Genomic DNA, 19,417 nt, shown 5'->3' on the forward strand with positions numbered 1-19,417 from the left:
AGTATCAGTACTACGCCTCAGTCACATATGCTCAAAACGTTGCCAAAATGCTTTCAGGAATTTCTCAATTTTCATCTATTATGCTCTTCCGCATTCCCATTATGCTTGCATTATGCTCCTAACAATTCTTACAATTACTTTGGAACATTTTTATCAGTGAATGCTCTATTAGATTATTTTGCAACAAAGTGACTGTTCTATTAGAGAGTATCAACCTAAGCAGCTTTGTACCATGCATTTGAGTGCTTTATTGCAGTTTGCAGTTTCCACTGACCGCTCTATTACGGAGTACCAATCTATTTTCATGGAATTAAACTCCATAGTTTGAAATATCCACCTAATATACTAGCATTATGCTGGCCTATTACGCTTTTATTATGCTGACATATTTGACGTATGCCTAATCAGTACTATGTACACCACCTAATCAAATAGTTATGGTCTATCCTTTTAATTAAGGAAAACATCTGATTCTTTCTCAAAAATTTCTGGTAGTGAAGAAGGTTTACTATAATACTTATCTATCATTATATCAAATAGGAAGTTATATCCTTGAACACTGATAAACTTCAAGTTGAATAGCTACATCATTACTGCCAACACACACCACCTCTCTGTGCTAAAGCATGTAATACATTAAGAAACAGTTTCAACAATTTAATCTCAGCATACTACAGGAGCATCCTTATCAACAAATACCACAATATTGTTCTTTGCTAAATACAGCTATGATGAGAATTATAAGCCTGATAATCATTACTTCAGCAGCAAGCCAGATCAGCATGTTGACAATGGAAAATCTTATTGTATCATATTGTTGGGATCTGTGTTGATATATTTATGTTGTAAACACAGTTATCCCTAGTTTTGAAACTACATATTTAATGTGATGCAAACCATGGCCTGGACTACCAAAACAGACCTTGATACAACAAATAATATACTTATGTAATATACTTTAATAAGGGAATCCAAAGACAAAATCTCTTCAATATTATTCACCTTGTTGGATTGGTTGATAAAGCACAAGTCTGTGTTTTCAAACTGTTTAACATCATTGTACAATAAGGTAGTACACCTGTAGGCATCTGTGATTACCTCAAAAATATTTACAGAAACCAGCCCCACAATACCTTTATGGGCTAGATTGTATCTATACTACCAAGGTGTAAAACATGATATCACTGTGACCCAAAACACTTCCCATAAATTGCAATTGACTACAAAAGTTTTAAAATCTCTGTTTAGTGCAATTTTCTACTGACTCACTGACTAACTAACCAACTGCCTGAGCAATTGTTTCACACACGACAAGCATATCTTAATAATGGCTAACAGTATGTACTTGATGTTTTCAATTTTAGATACATGTCCATGTTCAGTAGTTATAATGTATATAATCTAATAGAACAATGAATCATATTACAATGCAACAGATAGAGACAGGTTAACACATTTTAAATATTCATTTTGTACATATAATATTACGATAGTGTACATCTAACAAAATACACACTTTATTGTGGACATTATTATTGTGTTAAAGTGTACATCTTGTGAATGGAAAGATAGACACAAATTATATGTGTGAAGTATACTGGCTACTGTGCATTAAATCCAAACAATAATATTGTAATAGAACACTATCATTTTGGGATGATCTTATATGACAGATCATACTTTCTTACAAACATATTGACCATAAACCAGTCTCACAATACATTCATGGCACCTTGGCAGTACTGGTTAGGTACAGTATAACCAAGCTTAAAAGTACCTTCATGCAATATCATATTTTACATTTTTACCTTCATATTTTACTTGCTATTTTAAACAGAGTTGAATTACCTGGCCATACTAGTTGAGAAACTAAACAATAACTGTATGATACAGAGAAACATCATTTATCCAGACCCCACTTATCTAGATTCTCGGTTAACTGAACTATGGAAATGACTACTCAATAAGAGTACTGACTGTTCTATTAGGGTAGTTGAAAGTACTGGTATTTAAAAAGAATTCTTTATGCTATTTTCAGAAATACAAATTTTTCAGATTTAAGAACCACTCCTGGTCCAAAGGGGTTCGGCTAACTGAGGTTCCACTGTAGTTGGTCTAGTACATTTTATCCACAGCAAATGTTAAAGTTCAATTGATACATTACTAGTGAAGTGGTGGTAACTGGCAACCAAAGTAATCTCTTACTTTATGCACTACCTCTTCACAACACCACACATTATAATACACCACTGTGATACATATGTGAGTATGTACACATGCATACAATCTGTAGAATAACAATTAGCTAAGTCATTCTGGTTCCTCCTATTCACTGATTGTAATAATGAACTGTTCAGTAACAATAAACTGGAAAAGTGGCTTAATGAGAACTACGGACCTGCCCATTATGCTTATTATTTTACCTATTATACTATGCTCTACTGCTCAAAATTTTGTCTATTATGCTCAAATTACTTCTTAATATTTACCTATTATTACCACATTATGCTCAATATTTATAACTCAGTTCCCATGTTTTTCTAGTAAATTTGCACTTTATGGGAAAACAGTAAGTTGGTGAAGCACACACTCTAACTCCTTTGTCAAAATACATGTCACAGAAAACATTAATATACTCTAATAGAACAGTCAGCTGTCTGATTGTTCTCTAACTATTCTATTAGAGCAATCTTTTTCCGTGATATGTATTTTTATAGACAACAATTTATAATAATGCACAAGTGTTGTGCCTATTATGCTGGCATTATGCTCAATGCTTTCAGGCACCTATTATGTTCAATTATTATTATACCAGCATAATCGGCAGGTCCCTAAAGAGAACTCTGTCCATTTTCCAAATTAATCAAATTTTACCACTGTACACTAACAACTAACCCAGTCCTCACAAGTGATGTCTGCACAATACTCATGAAGTATATAAATTGACTACCACAAGCCAATAAGGAAAATATCATAATACCACTAACATGTTATTACACTAAACATGACATACTAAACTACCTATCATAAAGTGTGACCACATTTGACTAAACCAGGCTTCCACACACATCCAATTCTTTGAAGTTAACTGCTTGGATTTTGACAATTCAGGATCCTATTGGCATACAATTTTAACAAACTTCTTTCACTGCATTATGCAATAACAGGTCAAAATCTGAAAGTAATAGCATATGTGACCGGATTTGCGAAAAGGTACCTTTCCACACATTTTACATGCCAGCAAACAAAATGATGTAACACTTGACTCCTTACACTGATTAACTTGCTTTTACTTTCAAAATGCAGCCAGATACTGTATCTGCACTCATGGAAAAGTTTAAGCAATTATATGCAATGATAAAAAAGTTATGAAGTTTCAAAGGTCAAAAAATGGGTCAAATTGTATGTGTGAAAAAGGTACCTTTTCGCAAATCCGGTCACATATTATACTCCAACTGGATGTGTGTGGAAGCCTGGTTTTGTCAAATCTGGTCACATAAGTATTGATACGTATACACTACACAACAACTAACCTTGTTCTGATGATTAATATCTGCTCCAAATTCATGGAGCATCTTCACCACTTCAGTGTGGCCTTTATCTGCTGCAACCATCAGTGGGGTCCATCCATCCTAAAGTTGAAAACAACACTAACATGTTATTACACTAAACATCACATACTAAACTACCTATCATAAACCTCCTTAGGAATAGTTTATACATGTAGAAGGTATACATATTTATACATGTTCATACATGACTATTATGCTTAGCTAGTGGTTCAAGAGACCATGGGACATCTGGATAATATGACTATATTTTACAAAGTTGAAATAAACAAATACATCTTTGGGTCATTACTACCAAAAAATTGGTAGTTTAATTGCAGGTAAAACAACCCAAAATTTCAGTCATTTCTACTTATAGCGTATATAGAGGTGTACCGATAATCGGATCGGCTAAAATATCGGCCACCGATATGGTAATTTTCACCAATATCGGTATCGGTATATCGGTATCGGTATGGTATCGGTACAATATCGGTATCGATATTTATGCAGTAGCAATAGTTTGTACATAAACGTATTATGCATTGGTTTTCTACGTTATTCATTAGTGCCAGTGGCTTATTGTTCACTCTGAAACAAGTGCTACGCTACAAGAAGCCATATAAAAACACAATATTCTTGTGTTTGTTGCTGCAAAGCTTATCACAGTCTTTACAAATGAAGCAGTTGTAGAGTACTTTGTAATAAAAAGAAGGTTTACAGGATAACTTAGAAGACTTGCTTTACCAGCTTTCTCACAAGCCATTAGAATGTGGGGTAATGCAGAAATATCCGTTTAAGGCTTAATGGGAGCTTGCATAAAAATGTTTGTGGGTGCCTAATTGTCTGGATTGCACAATAGAAACCCAAGCTGTATACCACCACAGGCAGTGTATAGCAATGAATACATGCACCTGTTGTTGTAGGGTAGGTAAATGTACACTTTTAACTAGAATGCAAATATCGGATCGACTATTGGTTATCAGCTTCTTTTAGTGGGATGTTGGTACATGCCAAGAACCCATATCGGTACATCTCTAAGTGTATACAAGTGTGAAGTACACTGACTACTGTTCATTAATCCACACAATGATGCTGTATTATAGTATGTTCACGTTGAGCTGAATCCTCAAAAATTTAATAACTCATGGATGCAATTACACACGATCTTGAAATTTGGCTCATTTGTAGTACTGCTTGACCCGCTAAAAATATTTCAAAATCTTTTTGTTCAAATGTGACATAACATTTATGATCAATCAAAATGTTCACAATACATTTCCTATGGGGAAGCCATATAAGTACAGTGTCCATTACAGCCCTTTCCCGAACTGGTAATGGAGCCAAACTGTATGTGTCTGTTGTTGACACCTTTGTTGTTACCAATAATCATCTGGTTGGCTGAAATGTTCACTCTGTTGAGAAAATATTCACTTTTAATTTTTAGCTGTTTTTCAGGATTCAGCTAACGTGAACATACTATAGAGGCATGTCCACACGAATTCGAATTAGGAACCGGATGCAAAACGAATTCAGGCAATGCGTATTGAATCCGAATTGAACGTGTCCACACGCATTATCGCGTAATGCGCATTATTGAATTTACTAGTGTGATAAACGGATAATTAAACGGTTAAGAAAACACTCATTTGCGCCAACCAAGAGAACAGTGAGTTTAACGATAGACTGAAAGGAATAGCTCCTAGTAACGCTTATACTTTTGTTTATAACGTACCGGAAGGATTTCTACGAATAGAATACGAAAAACTGCTGATGGTGCGTGATGGGTATGGGACCATTGTTCTTTCAAACTCTAAGAGCTAGATACGATGATGAAACACTGCTTCCATACGTCCCTGCGCTTTTATCACACCGAGCGCTTCTGCATTTCTATCCTGTGTTGTTTACAAAGGTCACGCGCAAACGTGTCAAGCCCTCACGTGTAGCATTATTATGACATAGCAAATCCCGATTCGCAGCCAATTCGTATTCAAACCACCTGTGGAGGTGGATTCGTGTAATCCACTTTCAATTCGAATCACCCTAATGCGCATTCCGTGTGGACGCGAATAATTCGAATCAATGCGGATTCAATTCGCATTATTTTTGTCGTGTGGACATGCCTTAAAACATATCATTTGGGAGGATCTTATCTGCGAGATCATACTTTCTTACAAAAAATATTGACCATAAACCAGTCTCACAATACATTCATGGCACCTTGGCAGTAGTGGTTAGGTACAGTATAACCAAGCTTAAAAGTACCTTCGTGCAATATCATATTTTACATTTTTACCTTCATATGTTATTTGATATTTTTATACAGAGTTGAATTACCTGACCAGTCTATACTAGTGAAGTGGTGGTAACTGACAACCAAAATAATCTCTTACTTTATGCAGTACCTCTTCACAACACCACACATTATAATACACCACTGTGATACATATGTGACCAAGTCTGAGAAAACCGGTCTTATCGCCCTTGTCAGCAGATTCGATTTTTCAACCAGGACACACAGCTACATGAATGAACTATCTAATTCCACATTTAAAATCAGCTAGACTTGAGTGGTCTGGTTTTGCTGGCTGCTTTTCCCAAGCCCAGTGGCGATCCGTACGTGTGGTGTGGGGCCTTAATGGAGCTCTGGTCAACCTGGCAACGACTGTATGTGGCTGTACAGCTGTGTGGTGTTGAATAAGTACCTCTGCTGTGAATTTCCTTTCATTTTAGCCAGTTTTGAGACCTCAATGGCTCAAAACTTGGCCTAATTCATCCCTTAGCCTTCCTTTTCAATTTTTGAACACCATCTTACCTGCCTTCCAGGGCCCCCGCCCCCAACCCAACTTGCAGCTCTCCTGATACAGTCAACCTCGGTTTAAAAACTATCTAAAATGGTGGGAAACTTAGTTGTTGGCTGCTTGAACAGTGGATGCTCTGGAAGGTAAGGTATTGGTGTAAAACGTGTGAAAATTTGGTGCACATAGCTTCAACCATTGGCGAGCTACAACACAATAAATACTTAAAACCGGCATTTCTCGATACTTTTAAATAGGCGATAAGCCCGGTTTTGTCAGACTGGGTCACATATGTGAGTATGTACACATACAATCTGTAGAATAACAATTAGCTAAGTCATTCTGGTTCCTCATATTCACTGATTGTAATAATGAACTGTTCAGTAACAATAAACTGGAAAAGTGGCTTAATGAGAACTACGGACCTGCCCATTATGCTTATTATTTTACCTATTATGCTATGCTCTACTGCTCAAAATTTTGTCTATTATGCTCAAATTACTTCTTAATATTTACCTATTATTACCACATTATGCTCAATATTTATAACTCAGTTCCCATGTTTTTCTAGTAAATTTGCACTTTATGGGAAAACAGTAAGTTGCTGAAGCACACACTCTAACTCCTTTGTCAAAATACATGTCACAGAAAACATTGATACACTGTAATAGAACAGTCAGCTGTCTGATTGTTCTCTAACTATTTTATTAGAGCAATCTTTTTCTGTGATATGTGTTTTTATAGGCAACAATTTATAATAATACACAAGTGTTGTGCCTATTATGCTGGCATTATGCTCAATGCTTTCAGGCACCTATTATGTTCAATTATTATTATACCAGCATAATCGGCAGGTCTCTAAAGAGAACTCTGTCCATTTTCCAAATTAATCAAATTTTACCACTGTACACTAACAACTAACCCAGTCCTCACAAGTGATGTCCGCACAATACTCATGAAGTATATAAATTGACTACCACAAGCCAATAAAGAAAATATCATAATACCACTAACATGTTATTACACTAAACATGACATACTAAACTACCTATCATAAAGTGTGACCACATTTGACTAAACCAGGCTTCCACACACATCCAATTCTTTGAAGTTAACTGCTTGGATATTGACAATTCAGGATCCTATTGGCATACAATTTTAACAAACTGCTTTCACTGCATTATGCAATAACAGGTCAAAATCTGAAAGTAATAGCATATTATACTCCAACTGGATGTGTGTGGAAGCCTGGTTTTGTCAAATCTGGTCACATAATTATTGATACTTATACACTACACAACAACTAACCTTGTTCTGATGATTAATATCTGCTCCAAATTCATGGAACATCTTCACCACTTCAGTGTGGCCTCCACTTGCTGCAACCATCAGTGGGGTCCATCCATCCTAAAGTTGAAAACAAAACTAACATGTTATTACACTAAACATCACATACTAAACTACCTATCATAAACCTCCTTAGGAATAGTTTATCCATGTAGAAGGTATACATATTTTTACATGTTTATACACGACTATTATGCTTAGCTAGTGGTTCAAGAGACCATGGAACATCTGGGTAATATGACTATATCTTACAAAGTTGAAATAAACAAATACATCTTTGGGTCATTACTACCAAACAATTGGTAGTTTAATTGCAGGTAAAACAACCCAAAATTTCAGTCATTTCTACTTATAGTGTATATAGAGGTGTACCGATAATCGGATCGGCTAAAATATCGGCCACCGATATGGTAATTTTCACCAATATCGGTATCGGTACAGAACAGCAGGAGGACTGCTATCGCTACCGATATTTATGCAGTAGCAATAGTTTGTACATAAACGTATTGTGCATTGGTTTTCTACATTATTCATTAGTGCCAGTGGCTTATTGTTCACTCTGAAACAAGTGCTACGCTACAAGAAGCCATATAAAACACACCATTCTAGTGTTTTTTGCTGCAAAGCTTATCACAGTCTTTACAAGTGAAGCAGTTGTAGAGTACTTTGTAATAAAAAGAAGGTTTACAGGATAACTTAGAAGACTTGCTTTACCAGCTTTCTCACAAGCCATTAGAATGCGGAGTAATGCAGCAATACCCGTTTAAGGCTTAATGGGAGCTTGCATAAAAATGTTTGTGGGTGCCTAATTGTCTGGATTGCACAATAGAAACCCAAGCTGTATACCACCAAAGGCAGTATATAGCAATGAATACATGCACCTGTTGTTGTAGGGTAGGTAAATGTACACTTTCAACTAGAATGCAAATATCGGATCGACTATTGGTTATCAGCTTCTTTTAGTGGGATATCGGTACATGCCAAAAACCCATATCGGTACATCTCTAAGTGTATACATGTGTGAAGTACACTGACTACTGTTCATTAATCCACACAATGATGCTGTATTAGAACATATCATTTGGGAGGATCTTATCTGCGAGATCATACTTTCTTACAAAAAATATTGACCATAAACCAGTCTCACAATACATTCATGGCACCTTGGCAGTAGTGGTTAGGTACAGTATAACCAAGCTTAAAAGTACCTTCGTGCAATATCATATTTTACATTTTTACCTTCATATGTTATTTGATATTTTTATACAGAGTTGAATTACCTGACCAGTCTATACTAGTGAAGTGGTGGTAACTGACAACCAAAATAATCTCTTACCTTATGCAGTACCTCTTCACAACACCACACATTATAATACACCACTGTGATACATATGTGACCAAGTCTGAGAAAACCGGTCTTATCGCCCATGTCAGCAGATTCGATTTTTCAACCAGGACACACAGCTACATGAATGAACTATCTAATTTCACATTTAAAATCAGCTAGACTTGAGTGGTCTGGTTTTGCTGGCTGCTTTTCCCAAGCCCAGTGGCGATCCGTACGTGTGGTGTGGGGCCTTAATGGAACTCTGGTCAACCTGGGAACGACTGTATGTGGCTGTACAGCTGTGTGGTGTTGAATAAGTACCTCTGCTGTGAATTTCCTTTCATTTTAGCCAGTTTTGAGACCTCAATGGCTCAAAACTTGGCCTAATTCATCCCTTAGCCTTCCTTTTCAATTTTTGAACACCATCTTACCCGCCTTCCAGGGTCCCCGCCTCCCACCCAACTTGCAGCTCTCCTGATACAGTCAACCTCAGTTTAAAAACTATCTAAAATGGTGGGAAACTTAGTTGTTGGCTACTTGCACAGTGGATGCTCTGGAAGGTAAGGTATTGGTGTAAAACGTGTGAAAATTTGGTACACATAGCTTCAACCATTGGCGAGCTACAACACAATAAATACTTAAAACCGGCATTTCTCGATACTTTTAAATAGGTGATAAGCCCGGTTTTGTCAGACTGGGTCACATATGTGAGTATGTACACATACAATCTGTAGAATAACAATTAGCTAAGTCATTCTGGTTCACATATTCACTGATTGTAATAATGAACTGTTCAGTAACAATAAACTGGAAAAGTGGCTTAATGAGAACTACGGACCTGCCCATTATGCTTATTATTTTACCTATTATGCTATGCTCTACTGCTCAAAATTTTGCCTATTATGCTCAAATTACTTCTTAATATTTACCTATTATTACCACATTATGCTCAATATTTATAACTCAGTTCCCATGTTTTTCTAGTAAATTTGCACTTTATGAGAAAACAGTAAGTTGCTGAAGCACACACTCTAACTCCTTTGTCAAAATGCATGTCACAGAAAACATTGATACACTCTAATAGAACAGTCAGCTGTCTGATTGTTCTCTAACTATTCTATTAGAGCAATCTTTTTCTGTGATATGTATTTTATAGGCAACAATTTATAATAATGCACAAGTGTTGTGCCTATTATGCTGGCATTATGCTCAATGCTTTCAGGCACCTATTATGTTCAATTATTATTATACCAGCATAATCGGCAGGTCCCTAAAGAGAACTCTGTCCATTTTCCAAATTAATCAAATTTTACCACTGTACACTAACAACTAACCCAGTCCTCACAAGTGATGTCTGCACAATACTCATGAAGTATATAAATTGACTACCACAAGCCAATAAGGAAAATATCATAATAACACTAAAATGTTATTACACTAAACATGACATACTAAACTACCTATCATAAAGTGTGACCACATTTGACTAAACCAGGCTTCCACACACATCCAATTCTTTGAAGTTAACTGCTTGGATTTTGACAATTCAGGATCCTATTGGCATACAATTTTAACAAACTTCTTTAACTGCATTATGCAATAACAGGTCAAAATCTGAAAGTAATAGCATATTATACTCCAACTGGATGTGTGTGGAAGCCTGGTTTTGTCAAATCTGGTCACATAATTATTGATACTTATACACTACACAACAACTAACCTTGTTCTGATGATTAATATCTGCTCCAAATTCATGGAGCATCTTCACCACATCAGTGTGGCCTCCATTTCCTGCATACATCAGTGGGGTCGATCCATCCTAAAGTTGAAAACAACACTAACATGTTATTACACTAAACATCACATACTAAACTACCTATCATAAACCTCCTTAGGAATAGTTTATACATGTAGAAGGTATACATATTTATACATGTTTATACACGACTATTATGCTTAGCTAGTGGTTCAAGAGACCATGGGACATCTGGGTAATATGACTATATCTTACAAAGTTGAAATAAACAAATACATCTTTGGGTCATTACTACCAAAAAATTGGTAGTTTTATGGCAGATAAAACAACCCAAAATTTGAGTCAATTGTACTTATTTGAATTTACAGTGTATACATGTGTGAAGTACACTGATTACTGTGCATTAATCCACACAATGATGCTGTATTAGAACATAACATTTTGGGATGATCTTATCTGAGAGATCATACTTTCTTACAAAAACTATTGACCATAAACCAGTCTCACAATACATTCGTGGCACCTTGGCAGTATTGGTTAGGTACAGTATAACCAAGCTTAAAAGTAACTTCATACAATATCACATTTTACATTTTTATTTTCATTATGTTATTTGATATTTTTATACAGAGTTGAATTACCTGGCCAATGCTTAGATATTGTCAATCAAACAAACATAAAATCAACACACCACAAGCATACAAATTATAAGATGCATTGCTCTAATTTCTATTAGCTAGCTAGTGTTCTTCACCATCTGGCTATATATACCAGTGAGTTAGCTGCAGTGCCAAGGCAGGTATTGGGGTCTTACTTTTCTAGAAAATGCACTTCATTGCTGTGACGAGTGGCATTTTAATATTATGACACCCACTTTCACTTCTTCTACATGAGCAGGGTGAAGTGATCCATTAACTGATCCAGTCTCGTTTGTGGTGGTTGCAAGGATACTTGTATGGACTTACTTTTGCGTGCATTTTGTCCTTATTCAAACTGATGCAATACTTGTTGATTCCACTAAAGTCAAGCAGCGTATCACAAATGTCTGTCTCAGGATGCAGATGGCAGATATATTTTTGAAAGGAGTTTCCAGTAAATCCTTTTGTAAACTCTTAACTGAACTGGCAATGCTGAGTGGTGGGGCAAGGCATGGCACATAACTTGTCTCAGGCTGACCATTTTCTAAAACAGTTATACCTCAGTTTTTATGTTGCATCATTCTAACACTGCCTACACAGTGTTTATGCCTGTTTATAACTTAATTGAATGCAAAGTGCTTATAAAAAATTCTGAATTCTAACTCATACACTATGCTGGTATTATATTATATACACTGTAGTTTTTGTGCTTGAGGCTTGCAAATCAATCTAATATCTATGGTAGTATCAGTACTAGGCCTCAGTCAAATATGCTCAAAACGTTGCCAAAATGCTTTCAGGAATTTCTCAATTTTCACCTATTATGCTGTTCCTCATTCCTATTATACTTGCATTATGCTCCTAGGTTAGCAACATTTCTTATGTACAATTACTTTGAAACATTTTCACCAATGATTGCTCTATTAGACTATTTCACTACAAAGTGACTGTTCTATTAACTTAAGAAGCATGCATTTGAGTACTCTATTGCAGTTTGCAGTTTCCACTGACTGCTCTATTACGGAGTACCAATCTATTTTCATGGAATTAAGCTCCATAGTTTGAAATATCTACCTAATATACTAGCATTATGCTGGCCCATTGTGCTTTTTATTATGCTGACACATTTGACACATGCCTGATCAGTACTATGTACACCACCTAAACAAATAGTTATGGTCTATCCTTTTAAATAAGGAAAATGTCTGAAATTACTAACTCTCTCTCAAAAATTTCTGGTAGTGAAGAAGGTTTACTATAATACTTATCTATCATTATATCAAATAGGAGGTTATATCCTTGAACACTGACAAACTTCAAGTTGAATAGCTACATCATTACTGCCAACACACACCACCTCTCTGTGCTAGAGCATGTAATACATTAAGAAACAGTTTCAACAATATAATCTCAGCATACTACAGGAGCATCCTTATCAACAAATACCACAATATTGTCCTTTGCTAAATACAGCTATGATGAGAATTATAAGCCTGATAATCATTACTTCAGCAGCAAGCCAGATCAGCATGTTGACAATGGAAAATCTTATTGTATCATATTATTGGGATCTGTGTTGATATATTTATGTTGTAAACACAGTTATCCCTAGTTTTGAAGCTGCATGTTTAATGTGATGCGAACCATGGCCTGGACTACCACAATAGACCTTGATACAACAAATAATATACTTATGTAATATACTTTAATAAGGGAATCCAAAGACAAAATCTCTTCAATATTATTCACCTTGTTGGATTGGTTGATAAAGCACAAGTCCGTGTTTTCAAACTGTTTAACATCATTGTACAATAAGGTAGTACACCTGTAGGCATCTGTGATTCCCTCGAAATATTTATAGAAACCAGCCCCACAATACCTTTATGGGCTAGATTATATCCATACTACCAAGGTGTAAAACATGATATCACTGTGACCCAAAACACTTCCAATAAATTGCAATTGGCTACAAAAGTTTTAAAATCTCTGTTTAGTGTAATTTTCTACTGACTCACTGACTAACTAACCAACTGCCTGAGCAATTGTTTCACACAAGCATATCTTAATAATGGCTAACAGTATGTACTTGATGTTTTCAATTTTAGATACATGTACATGTTCAGTAGTTATAATGTATATAATCTAATAGAACAATTAATTATATTCCAATGCAACAGATAGAGACAGGTTAACACATTTTAATAAAATATTCATTTTGTACATATAATATTACGATAGTGTACGTCTAACACAATACACACTTTATTGTGGACATTATTATTGTGTTAAAATGTACATCTTGTGAATGGAAAGATAGACACAAGTTATATGTGTGAAGTACACTGGCTACTGTGCATTAAATCCAAACAATAATATTGTAATAGAACATTATCATTTTGGGATGATCTTACATGAGAGATACTTTCTTACAAAAATATTGACCATAAACCAGTTTTACAATACATTCATGGCACCTTGACAGTATTGGTTAGGTACAGTATAACCAAGCTTACTGAAGTACTTTCACTTCATATTTTACATTTTTACCTTCATATTTTACTTGCTATTTTAAACAAACCTGGCCATACTAGATGAGAAACTAAACAATAACTGTACGATACAGAGAAACATCATTTATCCGGACCCACTTATCCGGATTCTCGGTTAACTGAACTATGGAAATGACTGCTCAATAAGGGTACTGACTGTTCTATTAGGGTAGTTGAAAGTACTGTATTTAAAAAAAAACTCTATGCTATTTTCAGAAATACAAACTTTTCAGATTTAAGAACCACTCCAAGTCCCAAGGGGTTCGGCTAACTGAGGTTCCACTGTAGTTGGTCTAGTACATTTTATCCACAGCAAATGTTAAAGTTCAATTGATACATTACTAGTGAAGTGGTGGTAACTGGCAACCAAAATAATCTCTTACTTTATGCAGTACCTCTTCACAACACCACACATTATAATACACCACTGTGATACATATGTGAGTATGTACACATACAATCTGTAGAATAACAATTAGCTAAGTCATTCTGGTTCCTCCTATTCACTGATTGTAATAATGAACTGATCAGTAACAATAAACTGGAAAAGTGGCTTAATGAGAACTAGGAACCTGCTGATTAGGCTTATTATTTTACCTATTATGCTATGCTGTACTGCTCAAAATTTTGCCTATTATGCTCAAATTACCACATTATGCTCAATATTTATAACTCAGTTCCCATGTTTTTCTAGTAAATTTGCACTTTATGGGAAAACAGTAAGTTGCTGAAGCACAGACTCTAATTCCTTTGTCAAAATGCATGTCACAGAAAACATTGATACACTCTAATAGAACAGTCAGCTGTCTGATTGTTCTCTAACTATTCTATTAGAGCAATCTTTTTCTGTGATATGTATTTTTATAGACAACAATTTATAATAATGCACAAGTGTTGTGCCTATTATGCTGGCATTATGCTCAATGCTTTCAGGCACCTATTATGTTCAATTATTATTATACCAGCATAATCGGCAGGTCCCTAAAGAGAACTCTGTCCATTTTCCAAATTAATCAAATTTTACCACTTTACAGTATACTAACAACTAACCCAGTCCTCACAAGTGATGTCTGCACAATACTCATGAAGTATATAAATTGACTACCACAAGCCAATAAGGAAAATATCATAATACCACTAACATGTTATTACACTAAACATGACATACTAAGCTACCTATCATAAAGTGTGACCAGATTTGACTAAACCAGGCTTCCACACACATCCAATTCTTTGAAGTTAACTGCTTGGATTTTGACCATTCAGGATCCTATTGGCATCAAGACACACGGTAGTGTGTCGTGCGGCCCAAGAAGCTGGCGCATAACACCCATGAGTATATTGACAGGAAGAAAGAAAATGCAATTTTCGCACCTCCGTAGCTCTGTGCTGCCTTGATGAAACAAGATGACGTTTGCTGTGGACACTCCCTCCACCTTCAGCACTCCACATTCCAAATTTGAGCGAAATCGCTTCGCGCATTCCCGAGATATGCGACTTCAAAAATTGGCTTAGTTTCTTCATTTTTTTTTCTTCTTATTTTCTTCCTCTTTTCGCACACTTACAAAAACTGCTATAAAACGCGAACGCCATATCCGATCGCCTTGAAGTTTGGCACACAGAAGGGGGGTATAAAGGTGCATCTCTGTACCAACTTTGGCTGGAATACGATAAACAGGCAAAGAGTTATGAGCGATTATTCACGAAAAATAACACCAATATGTTGTCACGCCTACAGGGTAAACCGCATATGGGAAGAAGCTGAAAATCGGTGGGTGAATAGGTTAACTATTGAACCTCAAATCTTTTGTGGTTTGAAAGAAATCGAGCTAAAAACCAGGAAGATACAGCGAAAAAGTCAACAGTGTGTAACAATTATGTAATCGAGATTAGCTAATAAAAAACGACTGCTTGCCACGCCTGCCAGATAAACCGCTTGGGGCAATGCTTTGAAAATTGCTGTACAGATGGAGTTATCATCTTAGAAAGGCTCATCAATGGTGTAGAAGAATCAGACTTAAAGCCACAGAGTTATAACACGAAATCCAACTTGGTGTAGCAAGTGCGAGATCGAGATACTCTAATAGAGCAGTCATCCTAATAGAGCAGTCATCCTAATAGAGCAGTCACCCGAAGAGAATTCAAGAGATCAGCTAGAAACAAGTAACCTGTATAGAGATCAGCTACAAACAAGTCACCCTGTAGAGAGATCAGCCACAATCAATTCACCCTGTAGAGAGATCAGCTAGAAGAAGTTACCTTGTAGGGAATTCATGCAACTATAGAAAGAGATAATTCAGCTAGAAGAAATCACCTTGTAGAGTTCAGTTACAAAGAAACCACAATGTAGAGAGTTCAGCTACAAACAAATCACCCTGTAGAGAGATCAGCTAGAAGAAGTTAACTTGTAAACAGTTCAGCTACATAGAAACCATTTTGTAAAGAGCTCAGCTGCAAACAAATCACCTGTACAGAATTCAGCTACAAACAAATCACCATGTAGAGAGATCAGCTAGAAGAAGTTACCTTGTAGAGAGTTCAGCTACAAAGAAACCATCATGTGGAGAGTTCAGCTGCAAACAAATCTCCTGTAGAGAGTTCAGCTACAAACCAATCTCTCTGTAGAGAGATCAGCTAGAAGAAGTTACCTTGTAGAGAGTTCAGCCACAAACAAATCACCCTGTAGAAAGATCAGCTAGAAGAAGTTACCTTGTAGAGAGTTCAGTTACAAAGAAACCACCATGTAGAAAGTTCAGCTACAAACTAGTGACCTTGTGGAGACATCAGCTAGAAGAAACTACCTTGTAGAGAGCTCAGCTACAAAGAAACCATTCTGTAAAGAGCTCAGCTGCAAACAAATCACCTGTACAGAATTCAGCTACAAACAAATCACCCTGTACAGAGATCACCTATAAGAAGTTACCTTGTAGATCGTTCAGCTACAAACAAATCACCCTTTAGAAAGATCAGCTAGAAGAAGTCACCTTGTAGAGAGTTCAGCTACAAAGAAACCACAATGTAGGGAGCTCAGCTAGAAGAAGTTACCTTGTAGAGAGTTCAGCTACAAAGAAACCATCATGAAGAGAGTTCAGCTGCAAACAAATCTCCGTGTAGAGAGTTTAGTTAGAAGAAGTTACCTTGTAGAGAGTTCAGCTACAAAGAAAACATTCTGTAAAGAGCTCACCTGCAAACAAATCACCTGTACAGAATTCAGCTACAAACAAATCACCCTGTAGAGAGATCAGCTAGAAGAAATTATCTTGTAGATAGTTCAGCTACAAACAAATCACCCTGTAGAGAGATCAGCTAGAAGAAGTTACCTTGTAGAGAGTTCAGCTACAAATTTAAAGAAACCATCATGTGGAGAGTTCAGCTGCAAACAAATCACCAGTAGAGAGTTCAGCTACAAAGAAACCACCATGTAGGGAGTTCAGCTAGAAGAAGTTACCTTGTAGAGAGTTCAGCTACAAAGAAACCATCATGAAGAGAGTTCAGCTGCAAACAAATCTCCCTGTAGAGTTCAGTTAGAAGAAGTTACCTCGTAGAGAGTTCAGCTACAAAGAAACCATCATGAAGAGAGTTCAGCTACAAACAAATCATCCTGTAGAGAGATCAGCTAGAAGAAGTCACCTTGTAGAGAGTTCAGCTACAATGAAACCACCATATAGAGAGTTCAGCTGCAAACAAATCACCCTGTAGAAAGATCAGCTAGAAGAAGTCACCTTGTAGAGAGTTCAGCTACAAAGAAACCACAATGTAGGGAGTTCAGCTAGAAGAAATTACCTTGTAGAGAGTTCAGCTACAAAGAAACCATTATCTAGATAGTTCAGCTGCAAACAAATCACCTGTAGAGAGTTCAGCTACAAACAAATCTCCCTGTAGAGAGATCAGTTAGAAGAAGTTACCTTGTAGAGAGTTCAGCTATACAAAGAAACCATTCTGTAAAGAGCTCAGCAGCAAAAAAATCACCTGTACAGAATCCAGCTACAAATAAGTCACCCTGTAGAGAGAACAGCTAGAAGAAGTTACCTTGAAGACTGTTCAGTTACAAAGAAACCACCATGGACAGTTCTGTAATAAATATATGCATTATATATATAATTTGTACATTTACTGATAAAATCAGAAATATTTGAGGTACATCTGCTTCATCTTTTCTTCTTCCTGTGGTAAAGAAAAAAAGATAGGTTTAAAAAGTCCCAAAGTAGGCCATAGGCCGGCTTTGGGGTATACAAATACAAAAAGAAGTGAAATCTAATCCAAAACAGCCAAGCTGTAAAAAAAGTGTGCAGCCCTCAAAAAGGCTATGGTGAAAAAAGATGTGAAATCCAAGGTGGCGGCCAAGAAATGGCTGTGATGGTAGGTTAATGGTAAAAATTTTAATAACGACAATTCAGGTGAATATTGTGCCAATTGACCAAGCGGCACCAAAATTCACCTGAATTGTTGTTATTAAAATTTTTACCATTAACCTACCATCACAGCCATTTCTTGGCCGCCATCTTGGATTTCACATCTTTTTTCACCATAGTCTTTTTGAGGGCCGCACACTTTTTTTACAGCTTGGCTGTTTTGGATTAGATACAACTTTCACAAACTTCTTTCACTGCATTATGCAATAACAGGTCAAAATCTGAAAGTAATAGCATATTATACTCCAACTGGATGTGTGTGGAAGCCTGGTTTTGTCAAATCTGGTCACATAATTATTGATACTTATACACTACACAACAACTAACATTGTCCTGATGATTAATATCTGCTCCAAATTCATGGAGCATCTTCACCACATCAGTGTGGTATCCACGTGCTGCATACATCAGTGGGGTCCTTCCATTCTAAAGTTGAAAACAACACTAACATGTTATTACACTAAACATCACATACTAAACTACCTATCATAAACCTCCTTAGGAATAGTTTATACATGTAGAAGGTATCAAGACACACGATAGTGTGTTGTGCGGCCCAAGAAGCCGGCGCGCCACACCGTGAGTATATTTACAGGAAGAAAGTAAATGCGATTTTCACACCTTTGTAGCTCCGTGATTCCTTATCCGATTGAAACCAAAGTTGCTACAGACGTGCCGGCTAGGTAGGGGAGTCCACATTCCAAATTTGAAGAAAATCGCTCCATCCATTTCCGAGATACGATCGGCCAAAGTTTGAGTTTTTTTTCTTTGTTTTTTTCTTCTTCTACTTCTTCTTTTTCTTCTTCTTTTCGCACACTTTGCAAAATCCGCCATAAAACACGAATTCGTGCTCCAATCGGGCTGAAATTTGGCACACGTAAAGGGCTCATTAAGACGAATCTCAGTACCAAGTTTGGTAGGAATCCGATAAACGTTCACGGAGTTATGACCGCTTATTTGCGTAAAATAAGGTCGAAGGTCTGTCACGCCCACAGGGTAAACCGCTTGAAGGAATCAGCTGAAAATTGCTATGTAGATGGAG

At 36.4% G+C, this 19,417-nt stretch overlaps 2 protein-coding genes across 3 annotated transcripts in view; both read right to left on the reverse strand.

The window, feature by feature from the left end:
* Positions 1-19,417, reverse strand: part of LOC136257287 (CAAX prenyl protease 1 homolog) — a 217,290-nt gene that overhangs the window by 110,291 nt on the left and 87,582 nt on the right. The gene's annotated exons all lie outside the window — the stretch shown is intronic.
* The window catches only part of LOC136257282 (uncharacterized), a 138,781-nt gene that overhangs the window by 58,418 nt on the left and 60,946 nt on the right, over positions 1-19,417 (reverse strand). For both annotated transcript variants that reach the window (XM_066050380.1, XM_066050379.1), the window contains exons 4-7: positions 18,703-18,801; positions 10,741-10,839; positions 7,655-7,753; positions 3,534-3,632 (exon numbers count right to left, since the gene is read on the reverse strand). In XM_066050380.1, the coding sequence (XP_065906452.1) occupies positions 3,534-3,632; positions 7,655-7,753; positions 10,741-10,839; positions 18,703-18,801 (396 nt within the window). The remainder of the gene's footprint in view (positions 1-3,533; positions 3,633-7,654; positions 7,754-10,740; positions 10,840-18,702; positions 18,802-19,417) is intronic.

The sequence above is a fragment of the Dysidea avara genome, chromosome 6 (assembly GCF_963678975.1).
Source record: "Dysidea avara chromosome 6, odDysAvar1.4, whole genome shotgun sequence".
Lineage (NCBI taxonomy): Eukaryota > Metazoa > Porifera > Demospongiae > Dictyoceratida > Dysideidae > Dysidea > Dysidea avara.